General features: G+C 48.0%; 1 protein-coding gene across 3 annotated transcripts in view; it reads right to left on the bottom strand.

Moving 5' to 3' along the window:
• PLXNB2 (plexin B2) overlaps positions 1-26,055 on the bottom strand; it is a 775,326-nt gene that overhangs the window by 20,845 nt on the left and 728,426 nt on the right. For all 3 annotated transcript variants that reach the window (XM_069627846.1, XM_069627845.1, XM_069627847.1), the window contains 4 exons: positions 16,309-16,393; positions 1,830-1,984; positions 707-867; positions 299-446 (listed from right to left, as the gene is read on the bottom strand). In XM_069627846.1, coding sequence (XP_069483947.1) covers positions 299-446; positions 707-867; positions 1,830-1,984; positions 16,309-16,393 — 549 coding nt within the window. The remainder of the gene's footprint in view (positions 1-298; positions 447-706; positions 868-1,829; positions 1,985-16,308; positions 16,394-26,055) is intronic.

Genomic DNA, 26,055 nt, shown 5'->3' with positions numbered 1-26,055 from the left:
GGCCTGTCATGATTGCCATCGGGCTGAAGAGACTAGTGTGTATTCCGAAACAACTTTTAAAAAAAAATCTAAAAAGAACATTTCAAAAGTTGACATTGATTTTCTCAACTTTGAGAAAAGGATATCCATTTAACAAAAGAAAAGAGCGATTTGGCCGACTAGTGCTGACCGTACATGTGCTTGCTTGAGGCTCTTAATCAATATCAGTATACAGGAGGAAAACCTGGACTAGAAGCAGACAATGTGATGAGATTCTGGGGCCTCCATTCCACCACAGTTCAGATTCTCATATACGTACTCTGCTTAATTTGTGCTCCGTCCTCGTGCAGGCATCCATGAAGGTTTGTGCGATGACCGACAAGGAAGCATCCACCACTTCATGGACATGGACATCGAAGATGAAGTGGGGATTTTTTAGTATGTTCACCCAAAACCTCAGTGGCAAACTGCAAAAGAAAAAACACAGCTCAGAAGTACATTCCCGTATACAATTATAATTGGTTATTTAAAACACACTTAATACCTAGAGGTTATAAGCGCAGACCCGGGGATCAAACCTGTGCTGCTCCCTGTCTTCTTGCTTCCAAGGTGAGCGCGTTGCCTCTGAGCTATCCTCCCGGCCCAATGGAAGCGGCTATTTTGCTTTACATTTAGAAACCTATTTTAAATGCAGTTTGAAGATGATGGGAAACTGTAAAGAAGTCACCTGTTGGTTTTCCAGATGTGAATCGTGTCATCATCCTTGATCTCGTGCTTTTCAGCTTGTTCGTCAAGGAAATCGAAGAAGTATTTCACAGCTGGCGGCACAATTTTACTGGAAGTGAGCACACTTTGAAAGAAGTTATCCACAAACTGCTGTAGTGTACCCTGCAGTGAAATTAAATAAAATTCCCAAATTAGGCAGGTGGAATATATACATTACAGATGTCCCAGTGTAACCTCTAACAGAACCTACTGTTATTTTACCACCACCAGATGGAATTCATCACAGCAGGAGAGAACACTCGCATATCAAAATGGCAGAGCTTGCAAATTATACCCAAGTAACATATTAATTGGCCCATGAAGGCCTGGTCTTTCAACCAAGTTATTCACAAATTAGGCTACCTATCAACATGAGACTGAAGCGGACCCAGCCAACTCAATAGTGAGACCTTAGATAGGGGATGTGAGGGTGCTTGGGAAGTCACCTATTCCATTCCTATTTTAATTGATCAGCCTATTGACTGAGGCCAGACATCTTGTGCAAGGCCATAATCGACATGTATAGGTTTGTAAACACAGGAGGACCCCATTCCTCACAAACAGATAAATTCCTCACATGACAAGAGTTCATATTAGAACCAGACTGTAAGCTAGGAAACTCCTTGGGGCATTGAATCATAACATTACTAAACAATAATGCCATATGCTTTTTTTTTTTTTTTTTTTTAAGAAGACCCAATTACGTTGTCAAGGCACCCATCATGACCAACATGCAGTCTCAACCATTATTGGTCTTACGTTCCTGCATCAATCCTTCCAAGTAGGCCCTGATAGGGGGTATCACGTGGTAGGTTGACCCATAGCTATGTAGATGGCTTACACAGGATGATTATCTGAAATATTTGCCTGAACACAGACCAGCACAAACCAATTGTCAGTTTCCCAGTGTGACCACTATTACAGACTATCTCGATCTTACCATACTTTGAAACCCAGCGATAAGCATCAACTAGATGGTAACATTGGCAGAATATGCCTGCTACTATCAACAGCCAGTGTTACATTAGCGACTAGAGCAACGCTGCATGTTCCTCAACCAACCAGCTTCCTTGAAGGATAAATACCTTTACAGAAAGAAGCCTTGTCAGGTAGATTTCGGTTATGGCTTTCGTCCGCTCCTTTTCTTTCAAGCTGCCTCTCTTGGATTTACTTTCATCCACCTCGTCAGCTGGCCGCACAAGGTGCCAAATTTTATTTTCTTCCTCCAACAGCGCATGCTCTGTTAACAGTGATAGACAAGGGGTGACAATAGTTAAATCCTCTTACCCAATTCAGAGATGGCTTTTACTTTCTTTTTTAAAAAAAAACTTTATTTAACAAACTAACAGACATACTGTAAAGCACACCAGACATTTTCAAAATGCACCCTGGAAGGACTCACAGAACTAATTGGATAGTACATGCAAATATATTGTCCGCAACCATGAGCACCAAGAAAAGTATCTTAACATAAGGAAACTGCCCATACAGAGAGCACTTCAATATGGATCAGGTTGTCGTGCGCGAGCTATGGAACGAGTCCCAAATGTCCTTTGGGCAGCATGCCCCCGCCACTGCTCCCACATACCGCTCTTCCCTTACATTGGCGTAAGTGAGCTCCTTGAGCCATTCTGTGCATGCAGGTGCAGCTCTAGATTTACAATATATTATTATACATTTCTTCGCAACTAGACATGCAATGTTAAAAAACCTTCACACAATCATTGAGATGTTTCCATTGTCACCCAGGAGGTACTTAGGAGGGGATAGCGTCGGAGATATATCCACGATTTTATGCAGCAATTCCGCTACGTCTGCCAGAACTGCAAGATCAGTGAACAATTCCAGAACATTTGAAACGAGTTTGCCCCCGCCCCGGCACATTTCAGACATTCATCACCAGGCAAGCCTAGCCGGGGTGTAATACAGATGATTTAACTGTTTACATTGTATGAGCCGGAACCTCCGATTCATTGAAATTTCTTTAGTTAGGAGACTGTATTTATGCCATTGGGCATCCTTTATCTCCCACCGCAAATCCCGCTCCCACTTTGCCCCTGTAAGAGTTTGATGGTGCTACTTCCCAGTTTTGCATTAAAATCTTCCATTGTCACAAACTGTCTGCCTGGGTATAGGTCTCCCAATACCAGTTGCCTAAGCCTAGGGAAGTTCCACAAGGGGACCACTCTACTGTATGGAGCCGCAACCTCCAGCCTATGTAGCAACCTAGGCCACACGTTCACAGTGGTGCAGACCGGGTCAAAAGGTGCACAAGTCAACATATTGCCCTTAAAGAGGACCAACCTGAGGTCTGTGTGTGCCGCACTGTACCTCTCCAGAGCCCGATGTACGGGTTCTGGAGCAGGGGCATACCAGTGTCTGGCATATTGCGCCTGTGCCACGATATAATATAGTATGAAGTCTGCAGCTGCCAATCCACCTCGCCCATAGGGCCCCGTCATTTGCTCCCAGCTCATCTAGGCCACTCCTGCCCCTCACACAGAATTCACTGCCAAGGACCGTAGCCTAGTAAAAAACGTGTGTCTGGGCAATATGTGATTGTTGCTAAAAATAATACAAAAGTTTGGGGACCACAATCATTTTCAACAAGGATAGTCACCCATACATAGACATGGAGAGCCTGGCCCACAGCTGTATCTTAGTGGCAAGGCAGCCCACTCATGATTATCAGAATACAATGAATGGTGGTCTCTGGAGACCAGTATGCCGAGGTACTTAAACCTGAGTGGGACCCAGCAGAACCCCATGAGGTCCACTGGCTGCGACGTCCCGTTAGTAAGCGGGAACAATTCTGACTTGGCACAGTTTATCTTGTAGCCTGAGTAGTGTGTAAATCTAGTAACTTCCTCCATTACTGGGCCAAGGTTTTGTGCCAGGTCTCGCACATACAATAAGGTGTCGTCTGCGTAAAGGGAAATTATCTGGGGTAATCCGGATATACAAATCCCCCTATGCCCATGGCGCTCTCTAAACAAAGCCAGGGGTTCAATCATAAGGGCAAACCAGAGTGGGGACAGGGGCATCCTGGCCATGTCCCACGGCCCAGTTTAAAGGACTGTGACAACACGCCATTGGTGCAGACCTTAGCAAGCGGGCCCAAATACAACAGCAGTACACAAATGATAAATTGCCCCTCAAACTGGAATTGACGCAGTACTCAACAGTAATTTCCAAGAGACCGAACCAAAAGCTTTTTCTGCATCCACGGATGTGGCTACTGCCCTAGCATGCAGGTTTATTTGCACAATTATACCAAAGTGCCTGCTGAGAATGAAGGCCGTGGATCTGTTGGGGATAAACCCCGATTGATCCGGGTGCACCAATCGTAACATGGGGGAGAAGCCGGGTCACCAGAATTTTCACAAATACTTTACTATCCGCATTAATCAAGGACAGGGGCCTATAAGAGGCCAGCTCATGCTGAGGCTTGCCCGGCTTGAGGAGTACGGTAATTATAGCTTCAGCCTGAGACGGTGGGAGACGACCCAGTTCCAGGGATTCCTCCCCTAGTTTCAATAACCGCGGTACCAGGGTGAACTGGGAACTCTTTATATAGCTTGAACCCAAGGCCATCTGAGCCTGGGGCCTTTCCAGACGCAGTGACATAATTGCATCCTCCACTTCTTCCACCGTCACAGGTTGATCCAGAGCCATCCGTTCCTCGTCCGATAGACCCGAGAGAGCTATATCCCCCATATAACGGTCAAGTTCTGTGTTGGCTTACCGAGTTGCACAATAGAGTGAACATTCCCCATTAATATCCACATCTGAGGTCAGCATATCCCCTGATCAGCCCCAATCCCTGTGATGGGATGCATTCCACTCACACCACCCGTGACAAAAACCTCCCGGGTTTGTCCGCTTCCCCATATCTTTGTTCAAGAGCAGGCTTCGTCATATACTGAATTTCTTTATCTGCCAGCTCCTGAAACTTGAGCAGATTGCCTTTAAGCACCCCTAGTAACACCCTATCTTTGAAGTCCCCATATTTAACCTCCAGCTGCCGCAGTTGCAGCTCGACTTCGCCCAGTTCCTGCTGTATCCCCATGAGCGACCTGCTCGACACTGACAGCAGTTCACCACGTATTCTCATCTTGAATGTCTCCCAGATCTTTGAATAGGCAGCCACTGTTCCCCATTGTGTCTATTTTATCCTGAAGAAAAGATAACAAGCCTGCATCTAACAGAGGGTATGCCATTCTCACGAAGGCCTGGCGGAACTATCCATAATGAGGGACTACTCCACCAGTGAAGGTACTCAAAGACACTGAAGGTGTTTGAAATCACTGTAAGGGCAGTGTGGGGAAAGTCTTCAGAACATCCCTGTTCAGTGAACCCATCTTTGCGACATTGACCAAACTGTACCTGGTGAGAAGACCACGTGAAAAACTCTGGTTTTGCCATTTTTTGTTGATCCACTATTTTCCTTTTAAAAATACTTCCTATCACATTTTAGTAAAGAGTGAGGGCAAGCATAGTTTTAGACACAGGCAGACTTTTGCTTTGGACTAATAGACAACGTCGGCCATTAGATACATCAGTTCAGGGAACTATCCCATTAGAGTTAGGGTCAGTTAGGCATTACACCAACCCAGTAACCTTAGTAAATAATGGTTTTAAAACAAAACATTTTGAGTCTGTGTACCATGCCTGTCTCACCCCCTGCCCCCAATGTGAAAAAGTGGATATCTTATCTACAGGGATTTATTAATTGTGGAATATAGTCGACAACACAGAGTGCAGAATGGATTGTGATGGGATCCATGTCTCAGATCTTCTGTATAAACGGCTAATTGTTGGGATGGTGAGGTCTATATTTCAAAGTCCAGCTTTACCACCAGTTGACTGCTTAACATGTGCCTGCTTCCAAGAAAACAAAATGTGAATTAAATTACAGTTGCACATTTTCATAACACTTCACAAAACAAAAGTCAATTTCGAGTGGATTGTGTCTTCCAACGTATTCCTCATCTTAGATGCATTCCATCCAGCTTTAGCTGCTTCGGAAAAATATTTCAGCAGAGGGTGCCGTTGCGTCGATGTCGTCGAGTCGATGGTCCCTCAAAGGTCTCTGTCGAGGGCGACGTCATCGGGTATACAAGTAACACGCGCGGTGCCCGTTGGCCACAGTTCCGTTTTTCCGCGGTGCATGTTGCTTCGGAGATTCGGGGCGCCTTGAGTTCTGTGACGCAGTGAATAATACTGATATATATATCGATATGTCATCATCGATGCCGACTACGACCCCGTGAACGGGTTTCAAAAAGTGCAAATCTTGCGGTTTGAAAATGTCTATCACGGACTCGCACCGAGAATGTCTGTGGTGTGTCGGGGAAGGCCACGATATGGAGGCCTGTACGAAGTGTCAGGCGATGACGGGGAACGCTTGCGAGAGAGGAAGGGAAAGCTACAGGTAGGCTGTAAATCTGACCAGAAAGCCTCTAGCGTCGAGCCGAGGTCCCGTGAGGAGAAGTCTCCTCGACGCGAAAGGCATCCGTCCAGGTCCCGAAGCGATTCCCATCGCTCGTCATCTTCGACGAAAAAAATCAAAGTAAAGAGCCACAGGTCCCCCTCCACCTCATCCTCGGACGAATCCCCAAAAAGGATGAAATGCCCCACGAAACATTCTTCCTCCGAAGAGTGGGAAGCATTCAGAGTCAAAATGATGGAGGTGTTCGAAAAAGCAAAGCCTCGGTCTGCGCCTTCTTCGGAAGTCGGCCGGGAGCGTCATCGCTCCAACATTCACGCGCCCTCGAGCCCAGGTGATCGAAGAAGGAAGGATCAAGCACCTCGAGGTCACCGATGCCGTCCGAAACCCAACGCACCTCGAAGGGCAAATCTTCGAAGAGTGACTCAACGCCCTCGAAGTCGGCTCTGTCGACGGCCACTATTTCATTGGCGCCATCAACGCCTTTGTCACAGTCGACCCCGAAGCCCTCGGCGCCAAAGGTTCCAGAGGCTCCAGTTCAGCCAACTCAACCAGAAAAAGGAAAGAAGGCTGGAAAGCCTATAATGCCTTCAGGGTCCACTAACACACCTCTCCCGCAAAAGGTTTTTAAACCTCTTCCTAGGAAGGAATTTTTCAAGTCCCTGACTTCAATTTTTGAATAACAGTAGAGATCTGATGAGGAGAATGTACCCTTTGGACTGGAATATGGTACCCCAAATGTCCCAGAATGCCCGATTTCTGAAGAAAGCAGAATGAGGGACCTGGTGGAATCCTTACATAATGCAAGTGGCATTGATACATCGTCTGAAACAGATTTTGGCAGGCCAGAACCAGGGGAGCATGCCAGTCCCTCATACCGCCAATTTATGACAAAAGTGGTCGATTATTTAGGATGGGCTAAACCACCAAATGTAACGCTCACCTGACTCCCACGGAGGCGCTGGCCTGGTTCGTGCTGCTGTGACCTCTTCTAAGGTGATGCGCAGGGTTCGGAAGACGGACTGGACCGGGCCCCCAAATCCGGCTTGTCTGGCTCGCAGAAGTATCCTTCTGTAGGCGAAAATAGGGGATTAACTGTCTGCGGGGTAATGCAATCAGCCTCCCACTTTCCCCTCTCACCCTCCTCGAAACCCTTCTGTGATTCCTCGTAGCGTCTCACCTTAGGGTCTGGAAGGACGAGCTCTCCATCCTGCTTCTGATGCAGGGGCGCGTTGGTATCAAGTTACGTCACTGGATTTTCGGATTGGTGAGAACCAAACTTGCTTGGCTTCCAGGTAAGTTTTTTGATAAGAGGTTCCCCTTGTGTCCATGCATTAATGTACTAATGCTAGTGTCTTTTTCCCCATAGGGGCCGGGGTACGGAATGCCGGGGAACAGGCACCGACCCGAGATGAGAGGTGAAATCCTTGTAGAAGTCAGAAGTCTTTAATGAGCGTTTTGTGGTAATGTCTTTTCATTCGCTCATTAACGCTGATGTCTCTTTTTCCCCTTAGGGGCCGGGGTCCGGAAATGCCAGGATGCGGCGCGGACCCGAAATGAAGAGGGAATGAATCAACTGGTAAGTCTTAACATGGAGATTTAGCTTTCCTTATTCCCTTCTCTCTCTCTCTCACCTTTTGTTCTGGTCTTTTTCTCCCTAGGCGCTGGGGCGTGACTGCGAATCCGGATGATCGCTGCTGAACATGGAGGCACCCTGTAAAGGTGAGTGGAATGCGGCGCTGCAGCGATCGACGCGATAAGCTTTTAAATAAAAGTCTTCCTTTTCAGGATTGTCGGCGAGATGTCTCCGGGATGCGGATTTAGCAGGTAAGGACTTTTCCTTCTTCTGTTCTCTTCTTCTCTTCCTTTGCAGGTGATCCAGGATGCTGGCAGGCGTGGCAGAAGTCAGGATGCAGGATCAGACACGGTGAGCGTCCAGCTGCTAGATGCAGAACAACGCGAAGCACGTGTGGCTGTTCGGGTGGGGTTTAAATAGCCTTGGAAGAAGTTCCAGGTATGTATCCTTCCTCCAATCAGGTATGTATCCTTCCCCGACCACGCCCGGATGGTAAATTAGTCCCACAGGTAAAGTAGTTCCTTTCAGGCCTCAAGGAGGCCGGGATCCTGCAGCATGGGCTGCATCAGGTAAGTGCTCCCAAACACTTCCATAATGAGCCTGGCGCCACAGGCGCCAGGACACTGTCCAAAGGGCCTCTATATGGGGTTGCTGGGTCCTTCCTTGGGGACTGGATGTCCGCTTTCGGGGACGCAGGGCTTGAACCGGCTCCCCGGGAGCGGGCATCATGACACCAACCCAATTCATCCCGGATGATTTGACTGACATATTGGACCATGGTCCCACCGAAGATCCAATCCTACCCTTCCATGTAGCCTTGCAAAATAGGGTGGCCAAAAATTGGGAGACTCCGGATTCTATTCCTCCAGTGAATAAATCCCTTACTTCAAAATACCGCCCTGCCAATAGCAACCCCGGCTATCTGTCTAAACATCCCACTCCCGAGAGTCTGGTGGTCCAGGCAGCCACAGCTTCAAATAAAATGGCGTACCCTTCTATCCCTCCAGACAGGGACGACAAGCGTGTGGATGACTGGGCACGCAAGGTATTTTCAGCTGGGAGTATGGCGTTAAAATCAGCCAACTCCACATGTGCCTTGGCAAAGTTTTCGTACACTATGTGGGAGTGCATTGCAATGGCGGCGGAGCACATACTAGAAGGGGACGAAAGGGAAGGATTCCTAGCCATCGTTAGAGATTGAAAGGAGGCCATGCAGGAATCCCTTCAATCTGGATTGGACACTGCAGATAGTGCGAGCAGGTCCATGGGTACTAGCACGGTAATGCGCAGGTTTGCGTAGTTACGGAAGTCTGGTTTCGCATCAGACATGCAGAACCGCCTTCTGAACATACCCTTTGACGGGTCTCTCCTTTTTGGCAACAAGGCTGACAAGAGCCTTGAGAGGTTGCAGACCTCAAAAGCAGCTGCCAAGTCTTTAGGAGCTGCTATTAGGCAACCTCAGCCTTTTCGTGCGCCAGGACAATCTTGGAGGGGACGATCCTATCATTACTACTCCTCATATGGAAAGGCGAGAGGAATGGCCAGTGAAAGGGGCCAGAAAAAGGCCACTCGCGGTGGATGAGGAAAACGTGCGAAGCCAACTTCAGCTGCAGCCTCTTTGCCATCAGCGGCTGCAGCAACCGCCACAAAACCGCTTTGAGAACCTGCATCACTAGACACCAGTGGGAGGCAGGCTGTCACAGCATCTGCAAGAATGGCGAGCCATTACTTCAGATGTTTGGGCTCTAGAAATAATAGCTCAAGGTTAATACCTCCCTTTTCTAACGCAGCCTCAAAGCAATCTACCAGGGAGACACCTTTTGAGGTTTTCAGACCCGCTCCTACAGCAGGAAGTTCTATCCCTGCTGCAGAAAGGTGCTATAGAACCAGTTCTTGTAGCGGAGAGAAACAAGGGATGGTACTCCCCTTATTTTTTGATCCCCAAAAAGGACAGAGGACTGAGACCCATCTTGGACTTAAGAGGCTTGAACAAGCTCCTCAGAAAGGCAAGTTCAAGATGGTTACCCTTTCTCAGATCCTTCAGGCCCTGCAACTTCAGGATTGGTTGGTGTCATTGGACCTCCAGGATGCTTATTTTCATGTGCCAATTCATCTCAAGCACAGAAAACACTTGAGGTTCGTAATTGGCGACTCACACTATCAGTTTTGAGTCCTGCCATTCGGATTGACCTCTGCCCCGAGGGTCTTCACCAAGTTAATGGTAGTGGTGGCAGCGCACCTCAGGAGAGGGGGGATTCACGTCTACCCCTACCTGGACGATTGGTTGATCAGGGCACGTTCTGCCAGACAAGAACTGGATCATTTGAAAGTCACCTGCCACTTCCTCCACAAACTGGGCTTCTCCCTCAACTTCAAGAAGTCACAAATGACACCTTCCCAACAGCTCCAGTACATAGGGGCTGTATTAGACACATCCTTGGGAAAGAGCTCGCCTCTCAAGTCGAGGGCTCAAGACATTCTTCAGATGGCTTCCAAATTCCAAAATGTCCAAACTCTCCAGGCCTACGACTTCTTAAGGTTACTTGGTCTCATGGCATCGTGCATCTTCCTGGTGCCAGAGGTACATCTGATGATGAGATCCCTTCAATGGGCTCTAAAGACTCAATGGCCCCAGTTCTCAGGTCAAATGACAGATTTTCTTCAGATTCCGAATAAAGTTCGGCAGGATCTTCTGTGGTGGACTTGCACAGAGAATATCCTAAAAGGAGAGCAGTTTTGGCAACCATGGCCAGAGATTACGGTAGTGACGGACGTCTCACTCGTGGGGTGGGGAGCTGATGCCAACGATCTGACAGTCAGCGGTCGCTGGTCTCCATTCGAGTCCAAACTACACATCAACCTTTTAGAGCTGAGGGCAATCAGACTAGCTCTGAAAGCTTTTCTACCATCTGTCAGAGGAAAAAATGTCTCGATAATGACGGACATTACAGTGGCCATGCATCATCTAAACAAAAGGGGAGGTCTAGGGTCACTACCTCTGTGCAGAGAGGCAATGCAGCTCTGGTATTGGGCAATTCAAGAAGGAATCTCCTTAACAGCAGTTCATCTAGCCGCGGAGGAGAATATGACGGCGGACGCTCTGAGCAGGCAGAACATAGTGTCCCACGAGAGGGAACTGGCTCAGGAAGTCATTCAAGAGATCTTCGCCCTTTGGGGAACCCCTCAAGTAGACCTATTTGCGACCGGGATCAACCAGAAGTGCGAAAGGTATTGCTCAAGGGAATTTCCCCTGAAAGGAGCCCTAGGGGACGCGTTCGTGGTGGAGTGGAACGTCCCACTATTATACGTGTTCCCTCCCATTCCCGTCATTCCTCAGGTCATCAGGAGACGAAGACGGTTCGGAAACCGCATGATCCTAATTGCCGCGGATTGGGCCAGGAGAACGTGGTACCCAGACCTTCTAGACATGTCCATCTGTCCCCCGGCACATCTTCCTCAGAGAGGGGACCTTCTCTCACAAATGTAGGGTCAGGTTCTCCATCCAGAGGTCAAGATTCTCAACCTTCACGCTTGGTATCTGAAAGGCTGAGATACAAGGATTGGGACCTTCCAAATGACGTCATGGAGGTGTTTCTTTCGGCAAGACCACCAGCAACAAAATCTCCATACCGTTGCCGTTGGAAAAAGTTTTGCAACTGGTGCAGGAAAAAGAATGTTGATCCTTTTCTATGTTCTATCGTGGAAGTACTGCCATTCCTCTTGTCCCTAGCTGTTATTAATGGATATAAGACAAGGTGTCGAAACTGCTTTCCGCAATGAATATTAAATGTGAATAATCTCATCTTGACCGATCGAGTAGACCATCAGGAAACAACCAAGTGCAGCTGTGAAAGCTACCCTAGGACAGCCCTGTCCTCTCCGACCCGGAGTGGAAATAACCAGGGGAGAGTACAGGGTAGCCAGGGAAACCCTCGATGGGGAAGAAAACCCTGGTCGAATCCGGAAGTGTTGTGGATCCGGGTGGTTGATGAATGTCTTCTACGAGTGGCTGTGGGCAGGAAGGCTTCGTCTGGATGAACGAAAGGAATATAATCAGAGTAGTAGCGTAAAGTAAGGAACGGGAAACGGAAATGAAATGGCACTGTTAAGGGTTCTCACCAGCAAAGAGAAGGAGAAGATGATTGTTTTAGGGCTTCGAAGGAGAAGAGATCGGGAGCTGTGAGCTCTAAAAGAAACAATCCTTGGGTCAGAATCTGAATCGAAAGAGGTGGAAAGTAATTCTGAGTTTGTGTCACTTACAGCTATTGGGTGTTCCAACACGAATGAAAGCAGAGTTGGCGTAATCATGACGCCGATGGATATCTGAGCGTGAGGGGAACTCCCGAGAGATGGTGAGACCAGAATGGAAGCAAGAATCTGGGGATGAAAACTTGAGAGACAAAGAGATTCAGGGTAAATCGAAAGTCAAAATGGAAGGAGCAAAGATAAGAAATCCCTAGAGGCGAACTCACGGAGCGTCTGGTGAAACAGAAGCGACGCGAGGAGTTGCCGGCTTCCGTGTTTGATAAAGGATCACGTGAGCATGCCGGAACGTCTTGGAGAAGCGTAAAGAGTCTAGACCGCTACTTTCAGAACGGGAGTCATCATGAAAAGGATTCTCGGGAGTCGCGTAGAGCAGGGTACCACACATCCGATTGCGCGCCCATAGTGACCACCTCCCATAATGTGTAACACTAGCACATAGAGGTCTAAATGTTGGGACCAATAATGGTTATCTTACAGCGCTTTCCATCTTCAAGCGCTCTTCGGAAGAATGCTCATATTTCAAAATTCCTTTAGTAGTACAATTCTTTAAAGGACTCACCAATGTGTTTCCTTCCTCCTTACCCTTTCCAAGTACCAATTTGGGATCTTAATCTGGTTCTAAAATTCTTAATGTGTGCCCCTTTTGAACCCTTGCACACTTGTCCATTAAGATTACTGACATGGAAAACTGCTTTCCTAGTTGCTTAAACATCTGCAAGAAGAGTGAGCAAATTGCTGGCACTGTCTTCTGGGCCACCCTATACTGTGTGCCATAGGGACAGAGTGGTATTAAGGGTTAAACCCTCATTTTTACCTAAAGTTGTGTCCGATTTTTATTTGATTCAGAAGATTATTCTACCCGCATTCTATCCTCCACCTCATCCTAGTAAGGAAGAGGAAAGATTGCACAGGTTAGATCCGAAAAGAGCTCTAAGCTTTTACATTTCGAGGCTTTCCAAGCTTAGAGTGGATAATCAACTTTTCATTGGCTACACCGGAAGGAAATAGGTGTCGAAACAAACCATATCACTTTGGATTGTACTTTGCATTTCAGAATGCTACAGATTGGCGGACAAAGAACCGCCAGAAGGCTTAAGGGCCTATTCCACCAGAGGTATCGCCTATTCGACAGCCCTTCAAAGAGGTGTTCACATAAGATCCATTTGTGAAGCAGCAACTTGGTCTTCGCTGCATACTTTTTCAAAATTCTAGGTGAAGACTGGGAAGCATCCAGACTATAAAATTTTGTTAAAGCATTTAAGGGTATCGAAAAATCTACTCCCTCCTCCAGAGAATTGTCCATACTGCTTTGGGAGTCTATCTAAGATGAGGAATACGCTGGAGGACACAATCCACTCGAAGAACAAGTTACTTATCAACTGGTAACGTTCTTTCGATTGGATGTTCCTCCAATGTATTCCTCATCGCCCTCCCAGCCTACCCCTCTGTAGATTTTTCTGGGCTATTGCCACTTCAACTCTCACAAGGCTAACACCTGACTACCGGCACAATCTACACAGTAGAACAAGAGTGAGGGGGGAAAAACAGAACTGGGGCCAACGGGTGCGCGCGTGTTACTTGTATACCCGATGACATCACCCTCGACGTAGGCCTTCGAGGGACCATCGACTCGACTACATCGACGCAATGGCGCCCTCTGCCGAAACATTTTTCCAAAGCAGCTAAAGCTGGATGGAATACATCTAAAACGAGGAATACGTTGGAGGAACATCCAATCGAAAGAACGTTACCAGTTGGCAAGTAACTTGTTCTTCAATGAGGTCTGCTAAGCAAAAAAAAAAAATTATGTGCAACAGCACATTGTGTTAACATCATCCATGACAAGAAGCTGCACGTGTCGAACCAGGCCAACAAGGTGCTATCACACTGGCACCTCGAGATCTCAAGTTAAGTCATGTCGGGTGTGAAAATAGCTGGTCCTGGCCTTTCCATTCTGCTAATGATGATTGTATAAGCCCTGTCTGGTTTGACTAGCTATATATGGTTTGGGTCTATGCAACTATCCTGGCCAAAACCACTTCGGGGTTATTTTATCGTTGACCTGTTTATACTGACTCATGCTGTCAGGGCCTTTTCTGCATCAGCTGAGCAGTGAACATAGTTTCACCCAAAACCAATCATTTTGGCACTGCCCCAGAAAATGCATTTTGTTCTCACTGGGAAGGCATGACACCTTCCCAAGAGGACAGGAAATATCCCCAGACGTTTAGCTACGAACCAGGGCTTCAAAGGAAATCCCTGGCAGGGTAATACAAATGTCACATCAGGGTGGGAATTACTGGATTATCTTTGATGCAAGGCAGACAGGAGGAGTTGGAGTAGCCAATGATAAATGTTGCTGCAGACTTCCTGCAGATGAAGCATTCTGGGGCTGACATCACCAGGAAAATACATTTGTCACAGTCACAAGGATTGGACCTTTAGTAAAGGCTTGAAAGGGACCATTCTGCTTTGTGCAATTGAGTAGATAAGGGGACGAGGCACACCTTTAGTTTAATCAACTTTCAATCACCTTTGAACATTAGAAGGGTAAGGTTTCATCTGGAACTTCATTGGGGTAGTCTTCCCAAAGTTCTCTGCCATAGAGGGTAAGATAAAAAGACTTCCAAGGAAGGAGCAAAACATGTCCCAAATCCATTGCAGAAGAATGTTTGGGGCGAACCGCTGTTTTGACATAGCCTGCCTGCTTCGTGGACAATGGCAACAGGATCCTGCTCATTGGCAACTTTCCTGTCTGGGAAGGGCAGAATAAGGACTTGCCTTTTCCATTGAGACCCACCGGACTGGGTCACCCAGTTACCAGGAAGCCAAGGACAGTTGTGGGCTCGGTTTCCTTTATCAAACTGCTTTCGAGCTGGCTCAACCGCTTTCTAGTTATTTGAACCACTGTAGAACACCCAAGCTGTCTTTGACACTCATTTCTATTTCGATCTGCTTCAAGTCTTCAAGTCATCGAATCACCTATTCAACCATCGCACTGCCTGGCTCCAGCTGCCTTCTAGCCAAGCACTGCTACAGGACTAAATATCATCAGTGATTCTCGTCAGACCAACTAGATCACCTCGACCCTATATCTATGCATTGGGAACATCCGACTCAACTATCATAAAGCCAACACAGTCCATTGGAAAACACCAAGAAGCCTGGCTTGATGCGGTCGAACCACCCAAGAATGACGACCAAAGGTATTCATGGTGATCCTGTCCCACTAGCCTAGCCTGGTGCTAAGGGTCCTCGTGATAACTTAAGACCCACTCTTTGCTGTTTAAAGCCTATCCTTAGAACTTGGACATCGCAGCAGAGGCTATTGCTGGACTACCCCCGTCCTCAGACCCAGACTCCCTTTCATTCTATTGTCTGTATATCATGTATTTTCCTTTATAGGCGAGTTAATAGTGGTTTTATGAATGCCTTTACACTTTTTGTCTTTTTTAAGTAAAAAAAAATTAGAACCTTGGTTGGACATTTTCTTTTTTTACCACAGCATTCTTGTTGTTTGGCTGCTTCTTTGCTAGCTCACACCCTTTTTGAAGAGTAACACCTGCACTCAGTCTATGCTACCCCAAGATGTGAGACAGGTGTACCACTCATGTTGTTCCGGTTTCACATTTATGATTGTGATCACTACTAATTTACTAATAGTGTGGGGCTAAGTAGGGGTTTCTACCACTACTCATCCCTCAACTCCTGCAGAGCAGTAGCAATTTGTTCACAGGAAGATAAAGGTGATAGGAGTCCAGGATCACACAAATCGTCAGGTGCGGCTGATTCTACAGCCAAACATATTTGCTATTGACTCCATACTTCATTGTACCCCTCGATTGGGAGTTGAAGTTCCTTCAAAAGGGCAGCGTGGAAAAGGGGAGCTTGAAGATCATGGAATAAGTTTATCACAGTGCTTCTACTAAATCACACAATCACTACATGCCATCCGTGTACACCACAAACTTCTAGTTTATCAACATAGGCCAATGAATCTGTCAAAGATCAAAAGGTTGCTTCAACTCGTGAGTGATCTCAGCTCAGAGGGCCTGAAGGGGTTGCCTTGAACAGACATGAACACCTGGACTTGTGCCACTTCAGATTCTGGCAATTAAACAGCAGCTCATTTAAAGTACTGGCAAACATCAGCTCCTAGTGCCAGGCAGTGAAGATAAGCTGTTTAAAAGAAACAGAGTCAGCGTTGGCATTTCAGATGGGATTCTTTCAGTTTTATGAGGGATACATCACAAATAGAACAGAATGCACTCACTCTCCCCTGGAAAGTCCTGATGATTCTCCTCCAGCTGCTGGGAAATTCCCATTCTTGACAAGATGAGGGTAGCACCATCTCGGACCTTTCAACAAAATCAAAGTCGTACGACTCACATTAATAATCAACATATGCAACAAAAGAGATGAGAAAACAAATGAAAGGCTGTGACAGTCGATTAAATACTGTATGGATTATTGAAAGATCTGGAACACAACTACATTTTCATGATTGATGGCCTCTAGGTAATGGCTTAATAACATTCATAGAGAGCGAGGACAGACTAGAAATAATTTGAGATACGCAATGAACACAACACTGCAGTGAAATCTAGTGTTTCTGTAGAACTTGCTTCCCTTCTTCCACTGCCTCATGTCACATATGCATGTAAGGGAGGGGGAGAAAAAACCCTCCAATTGCTCATTGTGGGAGGCCATACACGTCTGTGGTGTACAGCATCTCCGCTATGCTGTGCATTCCCTCCTTAATCCCTCTGCCTCTACAGAAGAGCTAGGCAGTAAAAGTAAGAAGGGATGACTCACTCCTCTCTTGCTGGAAAGGAGCGAGTCATTCGCGTTGTCCTCAGGAGGGGAGTGTGGAATTCATGTTGCCACATGTACAGTCCCACACTGCATGCCCGTTGACCCGAGTTGGGGAGTGCTGGTGCTTGGTGGGGGAGATTTCAGATAATGCACTCCTCCTACTTGTGAATATAGCAACATTATCGGCCATATGATATGAGTACTTAGTGTGACGAATCCCAGGATGTCATCACTGCTTCCGATGGGGGAGTCCCTTACCATGAGGCCATAGTGGTGATGCCGCTACCTGATAGTCTCCCCAAGGCGTGGTACTCAGCTGGTGGATCTCATGGGAGGGGAAACCCCCTTTGTGACCAGTGACAACCATATCGGTCGAATGCGGTAACCCTGGCAATAACATGACCCTAGACACCCGTCCCTACAACAACCCCACCTCTCCTTCACCTCCTACCTCTCCATCCCTACCCTTGCATGCAATGTATTTTTTTCTAGCCCCACAAAAGTAGTGAATACTGAGACGAGGAAGAGCTCTAGTGATTTACAATATCATAACTCACTCAGTACTGGGATGCGGAGGAGGTGCAGAGCAGTACAAAATACTTACCAGAACCACTTTGCCCATTCTAGTGGTTCTCGACAGCGGATTGGAAGAAGCTGGGTTAAAAGCAAAGAAGCACTAAAGTGTCAAGCCCGCCCTCGAGGAACCGCAAGACGGAGGATGCTCAGGGAAGAAGAAAGGCAGACCGGGGAGCCGAGCAAGGAGAAGGTTGCTGTCAAGCTGGTCCGGTGTACAGGGACAGCGTGGTGAGCAGCAGGGAAGACTCTCCTGGCATCCCGAAGGTCGGCAGTTGTGGAGGAACGGTCCTACGCCGACAAGAGTGAAGCAGGTACGGCGGAGCCGCTGACCTCCGGCAATGAGACAAGAAAGGAGGGGAAGCCCCACCGCTTACGGCAGGCGCACAGGCGGTCCCTAGAACATCGCAGACCACAAAACTAGGTATGCAGATGAGCAGGGATGCGCTTGGGCCCTGTAAAGTAGCAGTGACAGTCTGAGGGGGTAAATAAGCCCATAGAGGCACATTTATTGATCTGGGACCCTAGCAAAAGCCAAAAGACATTCGGAAAGCCTAATCCGGTGAATAATACTTGGCAGAAAAAATAACTAAGTTCAGTAGAGTATTGGCAGGAACCTGCAGTGCGAGTCTGGGTGCCACAACCATATAAAGAGAAATGTGAAGGTCCTAGGCAATGCATGCAGTACTTGGCAGGCGAGTAAACCAGGTCTGTTTGTGACGCCACAGCTTGGGAGTGCATCTAGGCTGTTCTTCATCGTAGTCCCTGGTAGGAAGAAACCAGGTCTGCAAACCAGGTTCAGGGACCATCACATCTTGGGAGAGCATCCAGGTTGTTCTTCATCGGGTCAGGGACCCACTTCAGTTTGGAAACAGATCCAAACTCTTTGTTTTTGCACCTGTGCCTGGCGAAAAGGAACCAGGTCTTCCAATCAAGGTCAGGGACAGGGACCCAGGGACAGACAATAAGCCTGAGAAGGGCCAACAAGGGGACAGAGTTTCCCCCAACAATTGTTGAACTTTACAAGAAGCCTGAATAAGGCCGTGGAAAGGGAGATATTCCCCAATACTTCAAGGTCTGAAGATTCCAGAACAGTCTTTCATCCAGGGGAAGGGTGCCACTCCCTTTGGGTTAGAAAGACCCTCTTTAGAGTGTGAGGGTCAGAGGTAGGATTCAGACATTGGGACTTTTGCTTTGGACATTCCGACACCAGTTATTTCAGTTGAGGTAAGGAAACCTCTGTGATGCTGGAAATGCATTGGAAGGACAGGGCCTCCATGCCCTTGTCCTGCATTCTCTTATTTCTGTTCTGTGACGTTTACTGCACAGGAGTCCAGTTGGGGAACTGACTAGTTCCCAAGAATATTACTACTGAGAGACTCTCTCTTTGTGAATTTCATGTAGTGTTAGAATTGCACACATCACCCTAATGTTAAGTGCGGTTAGGATACTTTGTATCCTTACAGCTTTTTCTATAATGGCTTTTTGATTACTTATACAATGTGCCTAGAACAAGCTGGTTGCAGATCTGTTTCTACTGTGTTTTGCACTTTTTACTTGTGCACTTTTTCTACAAAGGGTTACTAAAGGTGGCGAGCACTCTACGGTGGCAGTGCCACAAGGTTTTTACTTGTCCTTTGGTTGTAGTGTTCTTTGGCCTTCTTAGGTCAGAAAATGCCTTATATGGAATGCCCTTTTCTCAGGGAATGCTGTTGCTTGCAGCGGCAAAGTGACAGTTCATGTGCAAGCCCTAATGTGGGCGCTGCTACAGTCGAGCCACAGTACACATTCAGGTACCTAAATGTCTGTTGCTGGGCAGCTTTTGTGCCTAGTAGTTTTAATGGTGCAGATCCTTACATTGGTGGACCTGGGCAAGAGTCCAGTCCAGATCTTGGATAAAAGGAGGACTCCTGCCGTCATTCTTTAGACCACTATTTGAGCTAAGTCCTCTATGAACCAGAGCCGCCCGTTGACTATGCCTGCAGCTGACCAGCAACAACTCCAGTAAAGTCCTGGTGAAACCCTGCTCCTCTGCCTGAACTCAAGAAGACCCCTAATCTGTGCTTCGACCCCCTTGCACGGTGGGCACTAGTTCTATCCCTGCTTAAGGATCTGTGCCTTCTGAGCCTTTGGAAGTGTACCTGGACCATCCAGTGGACTGATCAGCTCTCTCCTGGGCTAGCTCGCTGCCGCAGTTGCCGCTCCAAGTGCATCCATGGAACTTGGAGGATGTTCAACTTGTACAACAAGACACCTGCTCTAGCATTTTTTGCCTTTTTCCGTTAACAGGTCGTGCAGGACCTGCTCCTGTATGGAGTGAAGAACTGAGCGTTTTTTTAATTTTGCCGGCCTCGTTCAGCCCTCGTTGTTTGTGCCTGTCCTCCTGTGTGCCATGAGTGTTTCTGTGTTGCTTCCTGTCTTTGTCCCACCCCGACCCTCATTGGATGCTTGTCCCTATTTATTTCTGGCATCTAGGGCAGCCCCCTGTGGCTACAGGCCCCAAGGCAAAGGGCGGCTCCTGAAGCAGCTTCAGATGGTGTCTGCAGGTGTCAGCCTGGAAAGCAAGAAGCCTGCAGCCGTCAACCTACTGCGACTGACAAGGTAGAGGCAGTGCAGTCAGGGGGACAGCAATCACTGCACCCCACTTAAATAACCCACCCCTCCATTCACTCTTATTACACCACCCTGTAGCATCTCAGTGTACTGAATTGTTTAACCATCTTTTAGGGGACGAATGCGTCGAGGGGACGAGCGCGTCGAGGGGACGAGCGCGTCGAGGGGACGAGCGCGTCGAGGGGACGAGCGCGTCGAGGGGACGAGCGCGTAGAGGGGACGAGCGCGTAGCGGGGATGGCGAATGAGTGTTATGGCGGATGAGTATATATGGCGGATGAGTGGATAGAGCGGATGAGTGGATAGAGCGGATGAGTGGATAGAGCGGATGCGTGGTTAGAGCGGATGCGTGGATAGAACGGATGAATGTATACACCTGATAAGTGGATAGAGCGGATGAGCTAATTGAGTGAATAGAGCGGATGGGTAGATAAGTGTACAGTGAGAATGAATGTACAGAACGGATGAAGGCATAGAACAGATGAGTGTAGAGATGAATACATGGAACAGGATACTGCTGTTGAATGTGTGTAAAGCACGAGTCCTTAAAGCGGATGGGTGAGGGGAGCAAGTGAGTGTGTAGAGGGATGAATACGTAGAGGGGTCGAGTACATAGAGGGGATGAGTACGTAGAGGGGAATTTAGAAGTGTGCCCAATAACCTCTCTATGAATTAAGAAGTATGCCCAATAGCCTCGCTGTGAAAAGTTGAACCTAGAAGTGTAGCCAATAACCTCTCTTAGAATTTTAGAATTGTGCCCAACTACCTCTCTTTGAATGTTGAACTTAGAAGTGTGCCCAATAGCCTCCTAGTGAATTCAGAAATGTGCCTAATAGCTTCTATGTGAAAACGGAACTTGGAAGTGCGCCCAATAGCCTCCCTGTGATTCTGGAAGTGTGCATTTAGAAGCTGAACTTAGAAGTGTACCAATAGCCTCGCTGTGATTCTAGAAGTGTGCCCAACGGCCGCTCTGCGAATTTAGAAGTGTGCCCAATAGCCTCTCTGTGAATTAAGAAGTATGCCCAATAGCCTCTCTGTGAAAAGTTGAATATAGAAGTGTACCCAATAGCCTATCTGTGAATTTTTAGAAGCGTGCCGAATAGCCTCTCTGTGAATTTAGAAGTGTCTGAAAGGGCATGTAACCCATCATATCTCACCAACATGCTTACTCTCTCCTTACATCACCACTCAACTAGAACACAGAGATACTATGACACCATTCGGTATAACTGTTCTCATATCAACATTCGCCGCTCACTCCACATTATTCTAAGTAATCACTGCTAGTTATACACCCCCCAGCCAGGCGTTCTCCTCAGGCCTAACGCAGCCACATCCGATCTGGATAAATCCCACCAGAATGAACACATACTCCTGACCTCAACCATCACACCTACCGCTAGAAAGCAGCTATCACACAGATACCGCACGAGCTGTACACATACCCGGTGCTCACACGCACCTTTTGACTCTCTTTACTGATATGAACTTCGCTTCCAAAGGGCGTTCTACCTACCAGCGCCTTCGGACCATACCAATGGTATATAAGGCGCTGTATAAATGCAAAATAACAATAACAATCTCTCCAGGAAAGTCGCACATTTGCATTTCTGTTGTGTTAAAACTAGGCCTTTTTCCTTGCTTTTAGAAATTAGAATCTCAGTGTCTTTGCATTTTCGTTTTGTTAAAACTAGGCATTTTTCCCTACTTCAGGGAAAGTCAAATCTGGGTGTTTTTGCATTTCTGTTGTGTTAAAACTAGGCATTTTCCCTCTTTTTAGTGAAATCGAATCTGGTTGTTTTTGCAGTTCGCTGTACCCCTCCACCCAGTCTTCTGCCCTGACTGCCGGTTTTTCCTGTGGTTTGTTGCCTGCTTGCTGCCTTCTGTGTGCCTCCTTCTGTGTGAATACACACCCTCTGGTGCTTCCTGTGGTCGCAGCTGTGGGCTGTGCTTCTTTTCCTCCTTTTCTTGCCTCCTTGCACCCTCTATGGTGCTCTCAATCGGTCCCATCTTCTCAAACTGCTACTCTATCTTCTACCCTATCCCTCTTGCTAAGTCTGGAAGGAAAATGTTCAAGAGGGATATCCTGGTCTCCAACCCAATCCTTACAATCGCTGATAACCGCATCAGCTCTTACTCCAGACACAGAATCACCAACATCCTCTGGCGTTTCCTCTCCAGACCCATGGACCCCTCATATGGTCTGTTCTATCGCCTTTCTCCTCCTCTCCCATTAATGGTAGAAGCCAGTGGGAGGTCCGTGTGGCCCTCTTCCACTCCTCCAAGACTATCATCAATGTCTACCTGAGTGGTACTGTTATGTCCAGGGCTCTCAGCCCAATCTCCTTCTTGATAGGTGTCTCCTGCATCTCATTAATGTCCTCCCTTCTCCTGCCTCTCCCAACACCTCTCTGGCCCCTCTGCCACCTCCTTCCTCCTCCGCCCCCTCTTTGGCACCCATGTCCTCCGCTCGGGCCGCTATGCCACTTCCACCTACTGCCCCTGCCTACCCTCAGGCCCTTCTACTGCCTCCGCTGGGTGCACCTCACTCTTGCACCCCACCACTGCAGTATTTCAAATGTGGCAGCCTGCTCCAAGTAGCTACTGTCAACTCTCGCTCTGCTGTTAAACACTCCTCTGACATCTGCCACCTCCTCGAAGACATAGATCTGGATGACCTCGCTCTCACCGAGACATGGTTCACAGCAAGCTCAGTCACAAGTTTTGACACTTTCCTCCCTGAGGGATACAAGATCCTTTCCGAGCCTAGAGCACACCGGCCCGGAGGTGGAGTGGGCCTGATCTTTCCAGAATGGGTCCCTGCTTCTGTCATTCCTATGCAGGTCTACTAATCCTTTGGATGCCTAGTCTGCAGACTCTATCTCTCTCCTGCCCTCTCTCGGATTGTGGCCACCGTCTACAGGCCACCCTTTTCCTCTCAGAATGGGCTGACCTCTCTTCCCTACTTGCCTCAACCTCAACTTCTCTGCAGAACTTCCACCTGGATGCTTCTAATCCCTTCTCTGGGCTCTTCCGCAACCCATGTGACTTTCTCTCTCTTTCCATCCTATGCTCTGGTTCGACCCACTCTGCTGGACAGACCTTGGATGTGGTAATTTCCTCAGACATCCCCTTCTCACCATTCCTCTCTCTTGAACTGACCACTTTCTGCTCTCCTCTAACCTGAAACTTCATGCCCCTCAAGCAAAGCCTACCCCAGCACTGCCACCTTCCTTCTCGGTCACTCGCCCCCAAAAAGCGAGTGTCAATAGATGCCTTTTCCTCTACTTTTTCTGCTCCTCCTGTGGCTGATTCACTCCGACACAGCCCTATCTAACCTACATCTGCCAATCTATAACACCATGGAGATCCTTGCCCCCGTCAAGAGAATCAGTCTGAAACCTACCTCCAAGTGCAACTCTTGGTATAACTCCAACCTCGGTGCCCTGAAACACAAGTTCATGGTGGCTGAGAGGAAGGGGAGGGCTTTGGCACATCCTCTGACAAATTGGCCTGCCGCTTGCTGCAAAGGCAATACAGACTCTCTGTCCTCTCCAAGAAGAGGGTCCATATCCAAACCTGCGTCTATGCAGCCTCTCACAACACAGCCAAACTCTTTAAAATCTGCAAGGAGCTGGCAAATCCTAATGCAGTCTCCACCTCTCCTGTTCTGTTCCCTCCCAGGCCCTCTGTACAGATCTGGCCTGTCATTTCTACACTAAAACTCCAGACATCCTGTCCTCACTCTCCTCTTCTCCCTTTACCTCTCTCAGGCCACCTATCCCTCTCCTCTTAATTTTTCCTCTTTCACTCTGACAACGTCTCTAGACAAGTCTGATCTATGAAAGTACCGTCCAGACAGGTGCTCCCCTGCTCCTCCAGAACCATCAAGGACTACATTGTTACCTTTACTCCAGCCCTGGCCAATTTCTGCAATCACTCTTTCGCCACTGGATATTTCCCCTCTCTTTTGCACCCACTCCTAAAAAAAACCTTCTGCCAATAATGCATGTCTGGCAATATAACCCCCGATTTCTATCACTCCTTTTCTGGGCAAACATCTAGAAAAGGTGGCCATCTCCCAGCTAACCCTCCACACAATCTGTTCACTGCCTCCATGACCAGCAGCCTGGCTTCAGAGCAGCCCAGGTCCAACTTGGGTCCTTTCTATCCACCACCTCTCTCTGCACACATGGTGTCCTCCAGGGCTCTATCTTCTCAACCAGCTCTTCAATGTCGATCTAGCCCCTCTTGCCCACCTGATCTCCACCTTCTCTTCTAACTTTGTGTTATGTGGATGACACTCCATTCTCTTTCAGGCTTTCCCAGCCTCCTTCTCCTCCCTTGCTCATTCTGGACTGTATCTGCAATTCAAGGTTGGTGCGCCTCCAACGATCTTTGCCTTAATCCCAGTAAGACGGAAATCATCCTCATTGGGACCCCTGCTCCATCTTTCCCTCTCTCACTCTGACTGCCCTCCTTGGGCCCTCTACATTTGTTTTCCTGTGAGGCAAAAAACCTTGGCATCATTTTCGACTCCACTCTCTCCTCCTCTCCTCACATCACGGACCTTGCCAAAAAGGCCCACTTCCAGCTGCACCTCCTCAGAGGTATTCTACCTTTTCTCACTTTCCACCAGAAGCTCACTGTCTCCAGAGCCCTAGTTCTTTCCAGGCTCGACTACTGCAACAGCCTCTTTCTCAATGTGCCTACCTTTACTCTTCGCCTCCTGCAACTAATCCAGAACAGGACTGCAAACGTATCCTTCGCCTCAAGTCCAGGTACTGCATCTCTATAGCCCCAAAATCTCTCCACTGGCTCCCGGTGGCTGCCAGGATCGAGTTCAAGACCCTCTGCATAGTCCACAAGGCTTTCTGGGGCTGTGGGGGCTGGGGCCCGCACTACATCCAACTCGCTCTTCTGAAATACCTTCCTTCTAGAGCCCTGCGCTCAGCTACCTTCAACTCTCTGAAGGTCAGACCATTCTCCAAGCAGAAAGTAGCGGGGGGGGTATATCACTCTCCTGTGCAGGTGACTCCGTCTGGAATGGCCTCCCTGCCCCTCTCGGATATGGGCCAGACCACCTGAAGTTCCAGAAGCAGCTCAAGACCCTCCATTATTCCTCTGCCTTCTCTCTCCCACTCCCTTGCAAACTTTACTGTCTGCTGCATCAACTTGTTGCTTGTTTCCCTCAGAGTCTTACTGGGTACCACGCTCCCCCATGACCAGTCTTCCTTTGCACTGCCTCCTGGCCTACCTCACTCTTAGGAGCTGTAAATGTAACCCCTACATCCCCTTGCCTCCTTGCACTTGCCTAAAGTTGCGCTGCCTGGTTGCACTTCAGAGCCATGCTGTCCTGATCGCACTTCCACATCTCCTCGCCTTTGCACTTCCCTCTTTCCCTCCCCTTGCACTTCTATTATCACAACTGCACATTCCGAATGGCAGAAGGCCTAGTAGGATCGTTTGTTTTATCCTCCCTATGCCACCCTCCCTTGTCTTGTGGTGCCTAGAAATGCTTGTGTACAGGAGTGTTATATAAATTACTTATATCAACCTGCATTTAAAAATGCACACAAAAAACCTATTCAGAAGGACTGCTAGGAGAATGCTGCGAGCTGTCTTTCTAAATCAAACTGTCATGTCCTTGCTGCACACAAGTGCATGCAGGGGCCGACAGGTGCAGACAGTAGAAGGAAGGCGTGGGAGCAAGTACTCATACGTCCCGTCCCCTTTCCTCCATCGTTGTGGGCGTCCCCCAGCATGGGGACGGTACCGGAACCTTTGGCAGTAAAAAAAATGGATCTTCCCCTTTAAATTTAGTATTGCCCGCGCGGGCTATCAGTCCCTTTTTACCGCATGGAGTCGGACCTGATAGCCAGCGCAGCAACTATCTTACCGCTTGCGGCCCGTTGTTTTTTTTCAATCTTCTTTGAATCTTCTTTAACATATATATATATTTCTGAGGCTTGTGGAATCTGCTTAGATCACATGCTGTGCATAGGCCGACATCTAGTGGA

The sequence above is a fragment of the Ambystoma mexicanum genome, chromosome 12 (genome assembly GCF_040938575.1).
Source record: "Ambystoma mexicanum isolate Mex_15411 chromosome 12, UKY_AmexF1_1, whole genome shotgun sequence".
Classification (NCBI taxonomy): domain Eukaryota; kingdom Metazoa; phylum Chordata; class Amphibia; order Caudata; family Ambystomatidae; genus Ambystoma; species Ambystoma mexicanum.
The sequence above is the reverse complement of the archived record's forward strand: the minus strand, read 5'-3'. Positions and strand labels throughout refer to the sequence as shown.